Source organism: Calliphora vicina, chromosome 3, assembly GCF_958450345.1.
Source record: "Calliphora vicina chromosome 3, idCalVici1.1, whole genome shotgun sequence".
NCBI lineage: Eukaryota > Metazoa > Arthropoda > Insecta > Diptera > Calliphoridae > Calliphora > Calliphora vicina.
In genome coordinates this window covers 97,493,500-97,511,898 of record NC_088782.1, presented here as the reverse complement: position 1 = coordinate 97,511,898, position 18,399 = coordinate 97,493,500, and the positions used below count along the sequence as shown (strand labels likewise).

Here is an 18,399-nt window from a genome sequence, read left to right as displayed (position 1 = left end):
CTTTTCAAAACGCTGGTTTATTTCCTTTAAATAAACCGGATACTTTTGATTGCAAATAAAAGCCGTTTAGTAGTTTGAAAATGGTAACAACTCTTTGTTTATTCAAATGTACAACAACAACAGAATTAAATAGTCACTCAATGTTTTTTATACACGTTTGTAAATTCGCAGAAATACAGACACAATTTATAATGTACACGAATTTACTTGAAAAAAACACAACACACTTTAAGGCACTCAGTTGATGTTTATTCGAAAAGCGTCTCTGATAAACTGACTCACGACTGCAACCTCTGCCACTATTTATAACACTGCCATCTGCACTCCAGATTGTTCTTTAACTGTCAAAATTCGAATATTCTAGATCTTACTAATACATACGCCATCTGTGGTGTACTTTCTACAATGTTCTTCAACTGAATATTCGAATTCGAATACAGCGTTGCCAACTTACGATCAAATCAACTGAAAGCTTTTATTTAATAATGCCCACAGATATGTTACAGTTTGCTATTACAGCACTGTTATTTGAAAGCATTATGATACTTTTAAATCAGCCCTTAAAATCGTTATATTTGAATTCAAGTACAATTTCGTAACAGTATAAAGCAAATACAAAATAGTGTAGTGTGTAAGATATGCAAAGAGAGAAAACATTAAGGAATATTAGCTTAGAAAAATAAGGAGGAGCTTTCAACACACTTTTCTGTCATACATCCATCTGACGCCCCGTGAACTTTATGAGTTCCCCTAGTTTGCAACCGGTACAAAGTATACAGAGGTGTCACGAGATGATACGTATGTTTTATATTCCTCTCTTTCTTTCAGACATGCCATTCTTTATATTTTTGCTGCATCTAACATAAAGCGATTTAATTCGATACACAATCAATCAATTATTGTATCTTTCTACATAAAGAATTTATATAAAAATTATCAAAAATACGTAAATTTATTCAAATATTGTACAAATTCATTAAACATTAAAGTATTGACATATTACTCGGTATTTATAAATTTATCCGCTTTTTCCGGATTTTATAGTTGCTTCCATTACCTTTTTGAACGAGGTGGACCACTTATGCTTAAAATCTGACATGTCCTGGGATACCTTTCCTCGTGTGTTCTTTAATTCTCTTTTTTACAAGAGCTCAATACTTTTCCACAGGCCGAAGTTCTAGACAGTTGGGTGTATTTGCCTCCCGTGGTACAAAATTTACATTATGGTTTACTCAAGGGCCTTTTTGCCATAGCGATGGCAAATCGGGCACGAAATATAAAGGCACTCTGTGCTGTTTTAAGAAAGGTAAAAGCCGTTTTTGTAGACACTCCGTAATATAACGACCCCTTTATCGTATGTTACATATTTACATAGTTAAATATTATACCGATATTCGCTATATTTATGGAAATGTTACTACTTAAGTTAAATTTAATAATAACGCTCTCCTGTAAAATTTGGTTTTTGTAACATTTGTAACTGCAAATGGCTTGTCACACAAGAAACTTCTTGCGGAATTTTGTTTGTTTTTTTGTTTGTCCGGTATTGTTCTTGAGCATTACCTCGTCTATCATTCAAATCTTGACCCAGAAGTTGTTAAAAGTCTGCATGTACATAAGTTTCATCATCCATCACACAACAGGTGTACTTTTTTTTTATAAAATTTTACCTCAATTTTTGTCTGTTTCTAAGTTCTTTACCGAATTGCGATCTGGAACTTTCTGAACTTTGTACGACTTCAACCAAGCATTAGCTTTGAGATCACCTTACTTACTTATTGTAGCACATTTTGTATCACTCCCAATCAAAAGATTTCGTCATTAATTTAGCCCTATTTAATAGTCGTTTTACTGTGGACATATGGTCCCTAAGTTCCCTGGTCCACCATTTTGGCTGTTTCTTTTCTCGGGAAACGTTCCAGGACATGATATAATAAAGTTTCCTCCTAAAACCAGAGGGAGGGAATAATCCATATCCCAATAGGTGTGTTCAATTCTAGATTTAACAACATCCATCATAAAGGGGCCCCTATTTCGTATATCTTGGGTTTCTGTCTAGCTCTTTAAAAATTCCAACTAAAGGTGATCTTATGGTCTCCATCTTCCAACCTTATACAAAGTTATCCTTACTGTGATGTATATAACGGCCCTAATTCCTGAACGTAGGCATATTACCCTTGTTGCAGACTATAAGATTGTTATCAGTTATAAACTCATACACTCACCTCTTTTATTCAAGTTCATGCTCCCCAATTATAGCTACATCCGAATCGCAACCGAATGTGTCAAGTTAACTTCGTAGATTTGTTCTATGAAGTCTTGTTAGGGTTAGGCTCTGTGCAAGTAGTCTTGCAAGCGGGTTGGGATGGTTTTGCAATATATTTTTCATCGATTTCATGAACTCTTTACCAATGGCACTTCCAAGTCCCTATGGATGTTTTCATTTCTTGTGTACAATGAGGTTTTATCGAATATCTCGTGATATTTGTATATTTACTGATATCAAGGCTGCCGTTAACGAAATAGCGGGTGTCTTCACGACATCTAGGTTAACCGAGGAATGCCGGGTATCCCTTAATGAGATAGCGAGGCATTCTAAGATAACGCTTATATGGGTCCCTGGTCACGATGGAAATAGGGTAATTGTATAGCAGACGAACTGGCCAAAAGAGGCGCGATGATGAATGATGAGGAGATCGACCCCTTTTCTGGTATTTCCCTTGTTAAATGCAAGATGGCTGTTCAGCGGACACAACGGCTGTTTAATGAATGCAGCAGAACAATATTTCTTTAATTCTAAAGATTTTCCAATCTTTCCAGTTAACGGATTGACCTGTTCAATGGTGTCATGATGTTCACGGAAACCAAAATTGTGAACTGGTATAATGTTTTCATCATTCAAAAATTAAATAGTTTCTCGAATAACTTCGACAAACAAGGAAGGACATTTTTATCTAAATCTTCCTTACTCTGTAAATTTGGATTGCTGTGAATATTAATGTTGATATATTTCTTATATTTTAGCCAAATTTGTCTTAAAGTTCAAAGAGTCTTTAGGAAATCTTGGCATGTTAGATCTCTAGCAATAAGTAACTATTACATTTCATCATTCACTATTACTATTTCTATTTCATCATTCAAAAATTAAATAGTTTCTCGAATAACTTCGACAAACAAGGAAGGACATTTTTATCTAAATCTTCCTTACTCTGTAAATTTGGATTGCTGTGAATATTAATGTTGATATATTTCTTATATTTTAGCCAAATTTGTCTTAAAGTACAAAGAGTCTTTAGGAAATCTTGGCATGTTAGACCTCTAGAAATAAGTAACTATTACATTGGAATGGTCTGAAGACCATTATACCGGATGATGTTTCTGTGGATACTGAATTTCGACCAATATTTTTAGATATGGCAAAGTCAATTAGATCACGAATTTTTCTACGGATGTCCAGAAGATACGAAATCTAAGCAAATTAGCAATTAACTAGAACTTTGTATAGCTGTTTGGGATACATCAGAGCTGTAAATGAATCATTCTTTTTTGATTTTAATTCATTGAATTAGCTAAATTTTGAATTAATTCATTGAATGGAAAAAATTAATTGAATGAAATTTGAATCAATTCAAACGAATTAGGCAGAAATGAGTTGCAATTCATTTCCTATTCATTTGAATAGATTTTGAATTAGAAACAAGAATTAGCAATTCATTTGAATTGAATTGATTTTGAATTAATTCAATTGAATTAGAAAAAAGAATTAGCAATTCAAATGAATGAATCAAAAATGAGTTGCAATCAATCATATTCAAGAGCAAATCTCTAGGGGGAATGAAAAATTTCTCCTACCAAAATGAAAAATTTAAAGCCTTGTCCTGTATCCGCGCCTGATCAATGAAAACATGGTTTTTGGAGTCTGTTTCTTCAAGAACTGATTTTTATTTTGAAATACGCTGAACGACAAAACACATTTAACATTCAAGAAGCAATTAATAATTTTTGAAATTTTGTGACCCACGACCCACGAAAATAAAACTATCTTCCACAAATAACCAAAACTCAGGAAAAATAACAATGTATGTAATGCTTGCCTTCTTTTACATACAAAATTAGTTGAATGACAAAACGACAGTGATGCTTACTGTAGATTTACTTACAAAATCAATTCAAATGAGTTGGAAATGAATTCAATTCAAATGAATTGCTAATTCTTTTTTCTAATTCATTTGAATTAATTCAAATTCAATTCAAATGAATTGGAAACGAATTGCAATTCATTTTTACCAAATTCATTTGAATTAATTCAAAATCAATTCAATTCAAATGAATTGAAGACGAATGATGATTGTGAATGATTCGCGAGTTAATTAAAAAATGAATGATTTATTTACAGCTCTGGGATTCATATATGTTTGTGTTATTTTACATTATTTAAATGTCTCCTTAGTCATCGAAAAAAAATGTTGGGCAATATATAGAGCTGAGAGTTAATTCTCCAACTGTGTATTCAAGGTGAATCGATGTTGCTTGCAAATAATGCTTTGAGACCGCGTCTTGGTTTCTAACTATGATACCAGTACCGCCATGTACATATGTACCTTACCATCTTTATGGTTTGTGTAATAGAATGTATAACCTGATATATAATTTGGTTCTGTGCTCTCAGAAGCTCTTGCATTATATTTTGCATGGATGACATGAAAATAGTTAAATTTTGAGTAAGAAACGACATAAAGATTTTGGTAACCCTTTCATAAAATAATGGCGTATGATCTGGCTTCAGGTTTAACTGTAGCTGTCTAGTCTTCAATATGGTAAGCACTAACTTAATTTAAACATATTTTAAATTGAATGCGACGATTGCGTTAAATCCACAATGTCTGCAAATATAGTATGTATTTTAAATGGTATTTTAACATTGTCTTATTTGTTTTTAAAATTTGGTTTTGAACAAATATTAAGTAACAGAAGTCATTATTTAAGTAAATAAAATAACCTGTTGTTTGTATTTTATTCCAGTTATGTTTTAAATAACAAATAAATTTTAAAATAAACCTTTGAAATTATTGGAAATTTCTTATCCCAGGTACAGAAAATCAATAAAATAATCATTTTTTATTTTTATTTATTAAAACAGTTATGAACTGAAATACATAATTTTTTTTATAAAAATTCTTTAAGTACCAAGTTAAGCACAGTTTAAAACTGAATATAATTAAATTCGATTAACGGAAACAGAACTACCACGACTGTTGGCATTATTTCCCCCTGGGCCATTTGCAAAACTATTTGTGGAAGCGAAATTCACCGACTGACCATTGGGCAAATTAAATGTTAAACCATGTGAAGCACCCGCAGAATTTTGAACACCATAACGATTTCCATTCAAGGCTTGAGTAAGGGAACCGGCAGCCGATGCACCAAAATCGCCTGAAGGTCCTTGAGCATTGAAGGCCTGAGATTGAGCGTTGGCAGCAGAGTTGCCGAAGCCATAAAGATTATTGTAGTTCTGTTGGGCCGCAGCATTAGCAGCAGCTTGTGATTGACCATATTGATTAAATTGGCGTTTTACACGTCTATGTTCAACCAACGATTTAAGATTATTGAAATCGCTTAAAATGGATCTACGTACTCTGCGCAATTGAGGGCGTTGTTGTTTGGGCTTAATATACAAAGAAGACTCGACTACAACTTCATCTACGGCTACGCCATTGGATGCTGTAATTATTTAAAGAGTTGGAAATAGAAATCGCAAATTTACGTATATTTTTTGAGCTTAATTAAACTTACGCAATTGTGTATTTTGCTGAATATTTTCCTGATTGACAACATTTAAATCCGCTTCGCTTAAATTAATTGCTATGAATATTGATAGGGCAATTAAAAATCTCATTTTCAATCGATGAAATATTTACAAATAACTAAAATTGATCTTCACTTAACGAGCCTCAAAGACACACTAAACTAATAAACCGAAAACAAAAGAAAACGAAAAAAACAATAAGCACCAAAAAAAAAAAGTATCTTATGGATACACTCTCACTTTTTCACATAATAATAGTCAGCCAGCCACCTACCAGCGGTAGTACACATGCAGTCATACATATCCAATCAACGAACTAACGAACCAGCCAGACAGCTTCTAAAATCAATCCATTAAAGTTTCTTGAACTTGAAAGTCCATAAAACTACAGTTTATTTTCCAATACTTTGAGAATGGTTTGTGTTTGTTCTGCGGAGAACTATTAATTGTTTTATTTTCTTTTTCAGCCCACGTCCAATTTACAGTAGCTCAAAATAAAACGCGTACAATAAACAAAACCCATTCTGTGAAACGGGTTAAAACCTGTTATTTAATTAGAGATTTTTATTTGATATCTAATATGGAGCAATACAAATCTTGTAAAGCATTCGTGGATATATGACTTATAATTTGTCATATTGTATGTTGAGTTAAGATTTTTATCGGGAGTTGACTCCCTATGTATATGTATATAGTACAGTTCAAAAGAGACATTTAAAAATTAATCAAATTTTTAAATATTACATAAAATAAGTGTATTTGAACGAGATTCCTTCTGACATCAGAACAATATCAAATATATTAAAGCATACCTAACGTAACCATACATTCCGAATTTGAAGAGATATCCTGATTTTCAATTAAAATCCCTGTTCAGAAATGTCACTATATTTTTAATAATTTTAAAGATAAAATATAAAAACTCATAACTGATCATTTGAAACTAAAGTGCTTCATTTTCATAACAGATTTCAATAACATTTACGATTCTAGAGTTCATCTGTTTCAAGAATTACTGAAATTCGAACTAATATTCGATGTATTTTTTTGATGATTTGGTAATTTCCATATTATATCTTGATGGTTTACCTAAGTAAAACTTGTAGAATACTAGTTAAAAACATGATTTTTGAACAAATCTGAAACCAAATATACTAAGATGCGGTATATAGAAGTAATGCACATGTAGTGCCCAATTTGTTTTCAAGCACTAGTTCGGAAATATCTGTTTTATAGCATAGATGGTATAAATGGTAGCTGCACTTCTTTTTAAAAGTATGTTGTTAAATATATATGTAGAAGTGATCATAATTAGAATATTTGTGATTTTACATTGAACATAAACGTTTTTAAAAATTAATTTAATTAAGTATATATTGAATATAAAATATGCAATTAATTCAGATATCCCACTTCATCGAAATACAGACACATATATAGATAGATGACTTAACAAATATTAATTAAAGCTAAGTATTATTATATTACTTGTCCTACGAACATCAATTAGAGTGACTGTACATGATCGTGTTTCTTTGCTGTCGATTCTATTATCCGGCATGTGAATTACATTAAATTGTGAGTGTGAGACAAACTCGTTTTCCTATGCAGCAGAGATTTTTTTCGATTGCAACAATTTTTTAAAGAAACTCGTTTCCAACCAACATACGAATGTGGACATACATGTGTAAACTTCCTATAAGAAGTTTATTTCTTGTTATAAAAACAGATGATTTTGTAGGACTTAAGAGAATATTATAAATATGTACTATTGAATTGATTCTACACAAATACATTTATTTTTTTATTAAATATACTCGTATATCGTATCATCGTTCAAATTACATTTACAGTTGCGAACAAATTCTAATTACTGTTATTGTTTTAGATAAAATATCCTTTGAACTTTAACGTTAAAATATCTTTAAATAATAGTTCAAATATTAGAAACAAATTACAAGCTAAGTTTTTAAAACAAAATGCCGTATCAATTAATTTTGATACAAGTACAGGAATTTTCTAGAGTTCGACCGATCGGCTTAGTACGAATTGTTATAAAAATTCCATATTTCTGATTTTAATTTGACGTTTTTAATATTAAAACAAAAGTGAAGTGAAAAAAACAAATAAATATCAATTCCACTTTGAAAACTGAAAGTGGAATGCCAGACATAATTAAAAGGAGTTTAAACAGAATTTCCGACATGTTCGGCTCACATATCGAAGCGGAGATTCAATTGTTGCGGGAACTCTTCTTCCTTCGATTAGCGGCATTCAAAAGAACTATAATGTGTTAGGAGGTTAACGTCACTATAATTTAGCTCTGATGACAAAGATTAGGAACTGTAACAGAGGGACTAATAAACGCAACGCCAGTTAAAGTTTTTATTGATTTAAAATGTCCAAATAAAACCACATAAACGATTAAATTTATTTACTTAAGTTTTATTTTTGTATCTTGTTTTTCTTTAAGGACAATTCTCATTTATTTAAAGTGATATTTATTATTTATAACGTTTCTCTAATAAATCATTTACTTACAACTATTATTATAATTTTGTTCTTTATAAAGAATAATTAATTTTACAAGTCTTGTTTAACGCATACTAAAAACTAATAGGAAAAATGCCAACTAATATAAAGGAAAAGGCCAAAGATTAAATCGAAACAAAATAATAGTGCGATTGGAATTTCTAAATGAAATGAAGCAAACAATGAAATAAAGTGTAGATTAATACAAAAATAAATTTTTAAATTAAATACACATGCATACATACGTATGTAGTGGTATATGTATATTATTAACAAAATATTACAAATGTATGCATAAATAATTATTATTTGTAAACACTTAATGTATCGAGATCGCTTACATTTAAAAAATAAGCTGCTGCCAACTAATTGAAAATACAGCTACAGAGCTAAACTTATAGGCAAAAAAAACTTAACAAATAAATTACATATAAAGCAAAAAAAAAAAAGCGATTACACAGTGGTACAAAAAAATATGCAGGGGTTCTATTTTGTTTGAGTCCATAGAGTTTTTCTCACTTACTTCGTTTTAGTGAAATAATCGTACTCTTAACGTTACATCTTCCAAATATCATAAATATTTTCTTTTGAAACTAATTACAGAGTTTTATCGTTTTAACATAAAAAGACTTGTAAATATCGGTTAAGAAATGGATGAGTTACGGTAGTTTAATGTAAGATGCTCGCCAACTAATGTAATATATAGTCAGCTATGTTTTTTTTTAGAAAGAACACGCAAGTATTTCAATCCGAAAATGTTGAAAAACATGTTCTCTTTTATTAACTTACGTGTTTTCACTGCTATTTGAAAGGTAAAACATATATTTTTTAATAAAATAAACAAGTTTCAAATCAATTTAAAAACAACATATTTATGATTTTTTGAAGTAGTAACTTTAAGAATATCGTTATTTCACTGCATTTTCGAAGTGATCGATAAAAACTTTAAGTATTTCCGAACTTGTAAGGACCCCTGCATATTTTTTGTGCAGCATAGTGTTATCAATCAGCACTTACGACATGCATAAAAAATAGCAAACATATTATCTAAAGGCCATTTTTAAATTAAAGCCATCTTTAAATTTATATATTTATATACAAATAAAATTAAACATTAAAAATAAAGTCATGGTATTTATAGAATTAGAAATATATAATTGTGTATTTGTTATCTTAAAAAAAACAGTTTATTAAAAAATAATTAACATTATTTAGAGAAGATTCAATTCTTATCTTTTGTTTTTTTTGTTTATCATGATTACTTTTATACGAATAAACTATAATTAATATATAGATTTTAAATGTAAATTTATATAGATAGCATTTCAATGATAATTAATGTATAACAAACATACACGTTACGTTGAAAACAATCTTAATTACGTTTGCTTATTCTATGCCATGAGCAAAAATCATAACAAGGCCTGGCTCGACCATAACATCTTCCGACATGTGAGCATTATCACAACTTAGGACTAAAACAGCTTGTTTGCCTAGAATTGAAATACAAGAGAATGGGTAGAAAGTTAAATGATTTTGCGAATGTGAAGTCAGTTTTTATAACATCGAAGAAATATTTCAAGTCTGCATACCTAAAAATAAATATATAATAAGGTAATTCAGGTCAACATTTTTTTTCATGGACCGGACACAAATATGAAGACTTGTATTTGTCACTAATACAGGCTAATATTTGAAAGATTACATGACTTCATCAATCAATCCTGGAATAATAGGACGGATTGTCAAGTGTCCAAGGCCAAATATGCATGCAAAGGCAACCAAAATACTAATAGGGTTGGATAGGTGTAGTGTTATAATTTTGGTAGGAGTGATAACCGGTCACTGTTCAATTGTGGCCTTTATGGGTAAATGGGATAATAGCACATATGATTTTTGTAGAGTGTGTGGGGATGTAGAGGAGTTGGATACTGTAGAGCATATTATGCGCAGCTGCCCGATACTACAGGTTCATAGACTTAAATGGCTAGGTATTAGATTTCTATATAAACTTAGGAGTGTTGCTGGTTGCAAATTGGGTAACATACAAGATTTTATCAGGGGAACAGATTGGCTATTTCACCCTCTTTACGCAGATTTGAATTTTTCTTTTTGTTTCTCCATTTGCTATCTCTTTCTTCTTTTTCTTTTCTTTATGTCCCCTTTTTTAGGAATGACCTACTTTTTCTCACAATAGACCTTATGGTCTCCGAGCGGATGTGCACATCCCTTACAAACTAAACTAAACTAATAGACAAAATACTAAAATACTCTTTCAGCTCAACTATCGTTACCGCTAAGCTATCGTTACTGAAATAACAGTAAGGACCATTACCTCTAAATATCGTTACAGCTATTCTATAAATAATTTTAAATTATCAAAATACTATACAGATACCACTCATTTAACGTTACCGAAATAATCCAAATTACCGTTAACTAATCGTTTCGAATCGGTAGCCAATCTTTGTAATAGACATAGAGAGCGTTCAAAATATGTATGTTGGATATTCTTGACCCTTTTTGGAAAAGGAACCGACTTTGGAGTGTAAATGTTGTAACTGTTCACTGAGTCAATGAGTTGTCAAGGTTTCGGCGAATTTTATCCAAAGACCCAAAGATCATAGGGTATATTCAAAGAGATGACAATTCATGGACGGAATCCAGCTCGGAAACACTCTCCCTGCTCATGGAAACGCACTTTCCTGGTTGTGAAGTTGCAAGCACTAGGGAGGACGACCAGGGTGATAATATGCTGAGTGTATTAGTAACGACTTTAGACAATTTGAGGAGATAGTCACTAGGGAAAAACTAGCCTGAGTGGTGAACACTTTCGGGTCCGGATGGAGTATTTCCGGCGGTGCTATGTAATATCCCGGATACAGCGCTATTTCTTTTGATATATGCAGATATCTTCAATAGTTGTGCAGATATGCAGATATCTTCAATAGTTGTCTCAGTAGTAGATATCTACCTAGAGGATGGAGGGACGTTAAGGTTGTCTTCATACCTAAGGCCGGAAAGGCAAGCCACTCGAAACCAAAGGATTTCAGACCTATTAGCCTATCGTCTTTTCATCTGAAGACATAAGAACGACTGGTAGATCTACATCTAAGGAGCAATATAGATACTCACCTCATTAGCAACGCTCAACATGCCTACCTCAAGGCTAAGTCCTTTAAGAGTTCGCTGCATGAGGTGGTCGGTTGTATAGAGCAGAGTTTCAAGCATGGGGAATATACATACCTAGCTGCTTTTCTGGACAGGCAATTAGTGACTCGTTAGTAAAACTTGGGGTGAGATGGACTTCCTGGTGAGATGGATAATCTTAATGCTGAAAAGCAGGATTATGAACTCAACCCTAGGGGACTATGTGATCAGAATACGGGTTACCAGAGGTACACCACAAGGTGGAGTTCTTTCTCCTCTCCTGTGGTTACTGGCGGTAAACTTTATTCATAAAATCTTTGAATCTAAGGGTAGGAACCCTATGCAGATGACGTGATGATACTGATCAAGGGAAAGTTTTTCTCCACTATCAGTGACATCATGCAGGTATCGCTTGGCAATCTCTCGTTCTGGGCAAAAACTAACAGGTTGGGTGTAAACCAACAAACAATTTGCCGAAATTAGACGGCGTTGAGCTGAGTTTATCAGGGGGAGCCAAGTATTTAGGAACCTTTCTTGACAGTAAATTGTCATGGAAAATAAATACTCAGGAAAGACTAATGCCTACTATACATGCGGGAACTCAATTGGCAAAAATTGGGGCTTGCAACCTAGTATGGTTAACTGGATCTACACATCTGTTGTTAGACCTATTATTACTTATGGTTGCACAGTGTGGTGGGAGGCAATGAGGAAACGTAGCTACAGGGTTATACTCAATAAAGCTCAAAGGTGTGCATGTCTGGGCATCACAAGTGCCATTGGCAGTCTGAATATATGGTCGACAATAACATCAAGCGCTCATATAGACTCTCTAACGAGTGCAGTGTCTTCCAGGCAGAGATCTTCGTGATCTGGAAAGCCACAGACTTGATAAGGGCACACGTCAATAAAGGGTCTGCTGTGACTATATACTTAGGCAATCAGGCGGCACTAAAGGCTCTGGAATGTCATTTAATTCACTCCAGCCTAGTGGAGGACTGTAGGTGGGCTCTCGAGGAGTTATTGGTACACTACTCAATAAGATTGTGTTGGGTACAGGGAAATGAGGTAGCAGATAAACTGGCTAGACATGTTTCTGATCTAGATCATGATACTAGGGAACGGGGGGTAAAACCACCTATATGTCACTACTACAGGATAATATATGAAAGATTCCGTATACAAATCAATCCTGGAAAAGTAGGACGGATTGCAAAGTGTCCAGTGACCAGAACACTGATAGAGTTGGATAGGTATAATCTCAGAATTCTAGTATGAGTGATAACAGGTCATTGCTCAATTGGATCACTGTTTATATCTATTGAAGGGAATCACAATGGACCCCAGGTCTCCGACTGGAAGTACACATAGTGTAAACTGGCCACTTTTAGACTTTCGGATGAATGAAGAGTTTCTCAGATAGTCTTGTGTTGTTATTGAAGTGAGTCTCTATGTTGATATTCAGACTTTGATGACTCTGTAAGGTCACACATAAGGTCACATTCAAGCAGGAATATGACTATAAATTAGCCCTGAATGGAACAATATGAAGTCAGTCTGTGTTGAATACGAGGACGGATGAATATTGAAACAACGATATTGAGATGAGCTTCCAAGGCAAGGCTAGGCTCGGAGCCTTTGGAAATGCGGGAGATAACGGTAAAACCACCACTCTGCCACTGCCATAGATGCCGAACAGATAGGGTGTGTTCGTAAATTCAGTAAATTTGTGCATCACTGATGCCACGACCTGCAAACTTTTGCAACATATAACTTAATGATGCATTGGTTGCACAAATTTGCGGCATCACTGCCAACAATTTGCATTAAAAAACGTTTGACGTAAAGCAATAATCGCAAATATGCTTTTTCGAACGCTAAACTTTTAATTTGCTGCAGTGATGCAATCATACTGAATTTACGAAAACACCCATAGATATCTTCGTCTGCAATCAATGAGAGTAACGACTAGATGCTCAAGCTTGCAGACATTTTCATCGTCAGCTTGTCGCTACTTGTCTATACCACCTGGCAAGACCAAATTGACGCAGACCACATTACCATCATTCATACATTCGTGTATAAAAAAGCCGAAGCACCACATGTGCCAGGAAGGGAAAATTATTTTTATTCAGAAAGTTACTTTATTCCTGCAGGAAGAATACCTAATATTATACCAGATTTTCCATCCAATAAGTATATTTGATACAAATAAATATAATATCCTAGCATAACAGAACCAAAAGAGCCGTAGTACGGAGAACTAAGAATCTCTCTCGTGATTCTCAGCCCTACTCGTTCTCTCCAAGTGAAGTTAATATCATCTCCAACTCACGTTTCCATGACAATTCGATCTTCTCTCCGGAACGATCCAACTTTCACTCGGGCAAAGATTGTCAACTCAGCGAAGTTTTTTCCCCAGAGAAGAACTTTCGACTATGACAGAGCTGTAACAACAACAGCCCTCAATATAACTTCTCAGATCGCAAACGCCCTCAATCAGTATCGCCTATATCAACGGGCAATTGTTGCTGCTTTGGACTAGAAATCCATAGATAAAAACGGGAGTGCCATAAGGAGGAGTATGTCAGCTATGCTCTTCAATATATATCTTACAAGATAGTAGCGACAGCAATCCAATTGGTCGATCTCTTCTCAATTACGCTGCCTCATTCCTCATCGACACGCAATGGCTGCATAGTCATACCCCTAACATTAGATATGATGCTATCGTAATGACATCCAGGATATTATCCCATCGGAAGTCAACCGATTGCCTATTCCGACTGCTCAGAAAATGTTACATGAAATGGCGGTTTCCTTGCACAATTAAGTGCCGATTGGTGCAGTTTCCTCAACTGCTAAAGTGATCAGTTTATTTAGGACATATTCCGTAACATTTTCATCGTTGGGACTAGAACTTTTTTTATTTTTGGTAAAATTGGTACTTTTCCAATCTTTATCATTTTCGTAATAAAAATGAAACACGTAAAAACATATTAACACTCGAAAATAACCGAACGTTGTAAAAAGCTTTCGGTTTCAATATCGATTCCAACCATTATTAGGAATGTTTAAATATCCTTCGTGATCTCTAATATATGTATGTGTATTTTAATAATATTTTATATTTAACATATTTCTAAAAATAGAACACACATAATTTGAAATTATGTTTTTTCTAGTAAAAAAATATAGGAAAACTTTAGTTTTTATTACAGCTTATAACCAAGTTATTCTGCTTAAACTTTGTATGAAACTGATTTTTTTAGAGATTGCAATTATTGGATTAATCCGAAATCCGTTTTGCTAAAAACGTAGACTTTGAATACTCTTTTGGTATTGCTAAAATTTCATTCTTCATTAATAAAGTAAATTAAAAAATAATATAATTATACCTGGTACTCGTCGACAAACATAATTATCATATATGCGGCGATTGTTTTGTCTTGTTTCCAGCGAACTTAAACCACGTGGCCAACGTCGTTCATGACAATTTTCCATTAGATTATCTAAAATATGAGGAGGACAACCAGATTCTGATAAAGCACGTTTAATCATCATCTATAATAGAAATTACAAAGTATAATTAATTAAACAGCTTCACAATATAAAAGTAATGCAAAAAACTTCCCACCTGCAAAGCATCATCTGGTGTTGAGATCATACCGCCCCACCGTGTCACTCGTGCCCGGGCCAATGTACTACTCCAGCGTATAACCTCATCACGTTCCATTTGATCAGCTATAGCACGCATTGCCGGATTTGATACTCTCATAGCACGCATAAAGTCTTTAAACAATTGTAATTCACGCTTCAGTTCATTTATTGTTAAATTTTGATCGGCAATTTCTGTTTTAAATTCAATCATCTTTTGCTGTTGTGTCAAAATCATTGTACGCAATTCTCGTACACAATTATGATCCTTGAGCTCATCTTTGGGTATAACAAATCCGCAACCCTTTTCGCAAGGTAAAGGTTTTTTGGGATTATGTTCACACTCTTCCAAGTGATTGTTTAGGGCATCAAGTTTCAGAACTAAAGTGCAACCATAGGCAGCATTATCACAGGTAATAGAGAGTCTATGAAAAAAAGCAAAGGTAATAATGTAATTGCGAATCAAAAAAAAAAAAAGAGAATGTTGATTGATTCAAATAATTTTATTACTTTTATAAGGGAACTTTTAATTATATTTAAATTTGTAAAAAAAGTGAAATATGTGCTTGTTCAAGAAGTTTAAGCATATTTATAAACATTATTTTAACATGCGTGTATGTATGCATGTGTGTACATTAGAGTGGCCCAGTTTATATTTTGAAAAAATAAGATGTCGATGTTTATTTTGTTTGAGGAGACCATTTCTCAAATTGTCTGTCCTGGGTTGAGTATTTGGTGAGCTGAATCAAAGGATAAAAACGTCCTATTTCTCGCAAAGGAAACCTATGAAATATTGGTATATTGTGAAAGGACTTCGGCAGGAGCTTTCAACACTATCGACAATTTTCGTCTAGGTTCAATATTTTCGTACTATTGTAATTTTTGCAAAAAAATTTAAGTTTTTTAAAGTTTGACATACACCATAAACCGAAAAGGTGTTATCACTTTTTCGAAATTCAATCTATTACGAATTTTATTTTAATTTTTCGGAACCTATTTTCTTCCCGATTTGATGTTATCTATATACTCAATGCAATCACAATATGAATATAAAAATAAGCGTAATTTCATAAGCGTTCCATTGGTATAAAAATTTTAATTTAACTAAAATACTTACAACACAAAAATTGTTATTTATTTACATGCTTTCTTTGTGATTAACGTTTTTGTTTATTTTATGTGATAAATAAATCATTTTGGATATTACATAATATAAAGTTTATTGTTTTAAGATTTTTTAATGTGTTCAAAATAAAATATAAATAAAAATCGAATTTCACAAACGCAAAACATCGTTTCCTTGATATTATTTGAGGTTTATAACATATTAATTTAAACTTATTTTAAATAATATGTATGTAAAATTTTAAACCTTTATCGTGTAAGTCGAATATCTTAGGACTTACGCGATACTTTTAGAAAAGGTGTTAAAAGCTCTTTTCTAAGACCTTTCACATGATACATACCAATATTTCATATATTTCCTTTTCGATAAATATTTGTTCATATAAGATTCTTAAAAAAGACCTTTTCATCTTTGGGTCCAGCTCAACATATATTGATGACAGCACACAAAATTGGAGAAACGGTATCTTAGAATGATTTAAGCATTTATTTTAATTGGGAATATCCGCAACTTTTTTGGGGCCACCCTAATATACATATGAACAAAATTACTTGTTGCTCGTACAACTTACCGTGATAGAAGATTTCGTAATATTCTGGGTACAGCACGTAGGTTGGCCGTAGTTAATGCATTGCGATCAACAGGGCAGCTAGGTTGACGTGATAGCCATTCATTGATGCAGGCACGACAGAATGCATGCTCACACATGGCAGCCTAGATAATATATTTATTTTAATTTTAATCTGAGTTAAACACTGTAAAACATAATAGAGACAACTGACCTGTAATGGTTCTTCTAGGACACCAGAGCAAATGGGACATGTTAGTTCTTCATCGACCTCGCCCTGGAAACGATGTAGGTCATAACCCATAGCTTCTACTTTTAATTGATCGTTTTGTTGCTGTTGCAGCTACTGATGGTCGACGACAACAATTAAAATAATAACCAACTAACGAGTGAGCGAGTAAGTAGTTTACATACAATATTCAAGAAAAATTGTACTTAAATTTCAACAACTACAACAACAAAAACAGCAACAAGACGAGACAGTTAAACACTGAATGAATTGTACACACAACAGCAAAAACAACAAGAATTAATATTGTGGTAGACGCTTGCGTGAGCGCCGCTTTTTAATCTTTGTCTTTTTTTATTTTATTATTTTTTGTGTTTGCAGCTTTTGTATTGGTTTGTTTGTGTATGTTTGTATGCGTTTAATTTTCACTATCGAAATTAATCAAACAATTTTGTTGTGTTTTACAAATTAAAATTTATAAACCATAAATTATGCCAGTTTATGTTTCTTCTTTAGGTTTTGTAATTTTTTTTGCACCAATCTGTATTTTACAAATTTCTTGAAACTTTTTCGACACATTGACGTCGCTGTTAGCAGCAAATTTTGTGGTGGCTTTTAATTGTTTTCAATGCTTTACTTTGGTACTGTTAGAAAGGACTTTTAATTTATTTATTTTAGAATATAGCGTATAATAATTAATAAATAAACTTTATTTTTATTTACTAAAATGCCTCCTTGGATATTTTTCACAATTTTTTCAATGCAGAAAATCTTTTACTTGTTTCCAAGAGCAACAAAAAAAGTACATAGTTGCAATAATTGGTATTCACAGAGTTGCTCTATTCGTGTTGTGTTTTACAGAACAGAGTTGTGTTTTACTGTATTAAGTCAATGCGCTTTGTACATTGAAACGGGAGTATATTATGTCGGTTACTTTTAATTGTTTAAATATCAGTTAATTGTTTAAATATCCTTACAAATACATATGTTTATGTTATATTATATTAACAGATTACTACTGTTTATTATTAATTATTTAGCAAAAGTTTAATGATTTCTTGCCTGCTTTAATTTTATGGCATTAGGGTCGTACATTTATTAATGATTTCTTGACATTTCAGTACAAGGTCCCAGCCGATCTTTTCACACGTTCCAGTAAATTTCATAAAATTTCCTTGGAATACATGTGGGGTCAGGTATACTTTCCACGGACTATCAAGGAGTAATTTTAGTTTGTAAATGACAGGGACCTTCTCACTCATCGGAGGTAAGTAGATATGCGATCAATAGGCTTTAATCGAATAAATAAAGTAAAAAAATAACAAATAGGT

At 32.7% G+C, this 18,399-nt stretch overlaps 2 protein-coding genes across 3 annotated transcripts; both read right to left on the bottom strand.

The window, feature by feature from the left end:
• Positions 1 to 5,111: 5,111 nt before the first annotated feature.
• Positions 5,112 to 6,239, bottom strand: LOC135953913 (uncharacterized). Of its 2 annotated transcripts, XM_065503945.1 has the most exons (3): positions 6,047 to 6,239; positions 5,794 to 5,967; positions 5,112 to 5,721 (listed from the first exon to the last, which is right to left on the bottom strand). In XM_065503945.1, the coding sequence occupies exons 2-3, from the start codon at positions 5,894 to 5,896 to the stop codon at positions 5,219 to 5,221; spliced, it is 606 nt and encodes a 201-aa protein (XP_065360017.1). In that variant the 5' UTR covers positions 5,897 to 5,967; positions 6,047 to 6,239; the 3' UTR covers positions 5,112 to 5,218. The 2 variants fall into 2 exon arrangements, with proteins under 2 accessions (XP_065360017.1, XP_065360018.1); XM_065503946.1 differs by lacking the exon at positions 6,047 to 6,239 and having other exon boundaries at positions 5,794 to 5,979.
• Positions 6,240 to 8,230: 1,991 nt separating this feature from the next.
• elgi (E3 ubiquitin-protein ligase NRDP1 elgi) lies at positions 8,231 to 17,864 on the bottom strand. Its single transcript, XM_065504979.1, has 5 exons — positions 17,054 to 17,864; positions 16,843 to 16,985; positions 15,126 to 15,570; positions 14,887 to 15,052; positions 8,231 to 9,831 (listed from the first exon to the last, which is right to left on the bottom strand). Exons 1-5 carry the CDS (start codon positions 17,141 to 17,143, stop codon positions 9,728 to 9,730), a joined length of 948 nt encoding a protein of 315 aa, XP_065361051.1. The 5' UTR covers positions 17,144 to 17,864; the 3' UTR covers positions 8,231 to 9,727.
• Positions 17,865 to 18,399: the final 535 nt, after the last annotated feature.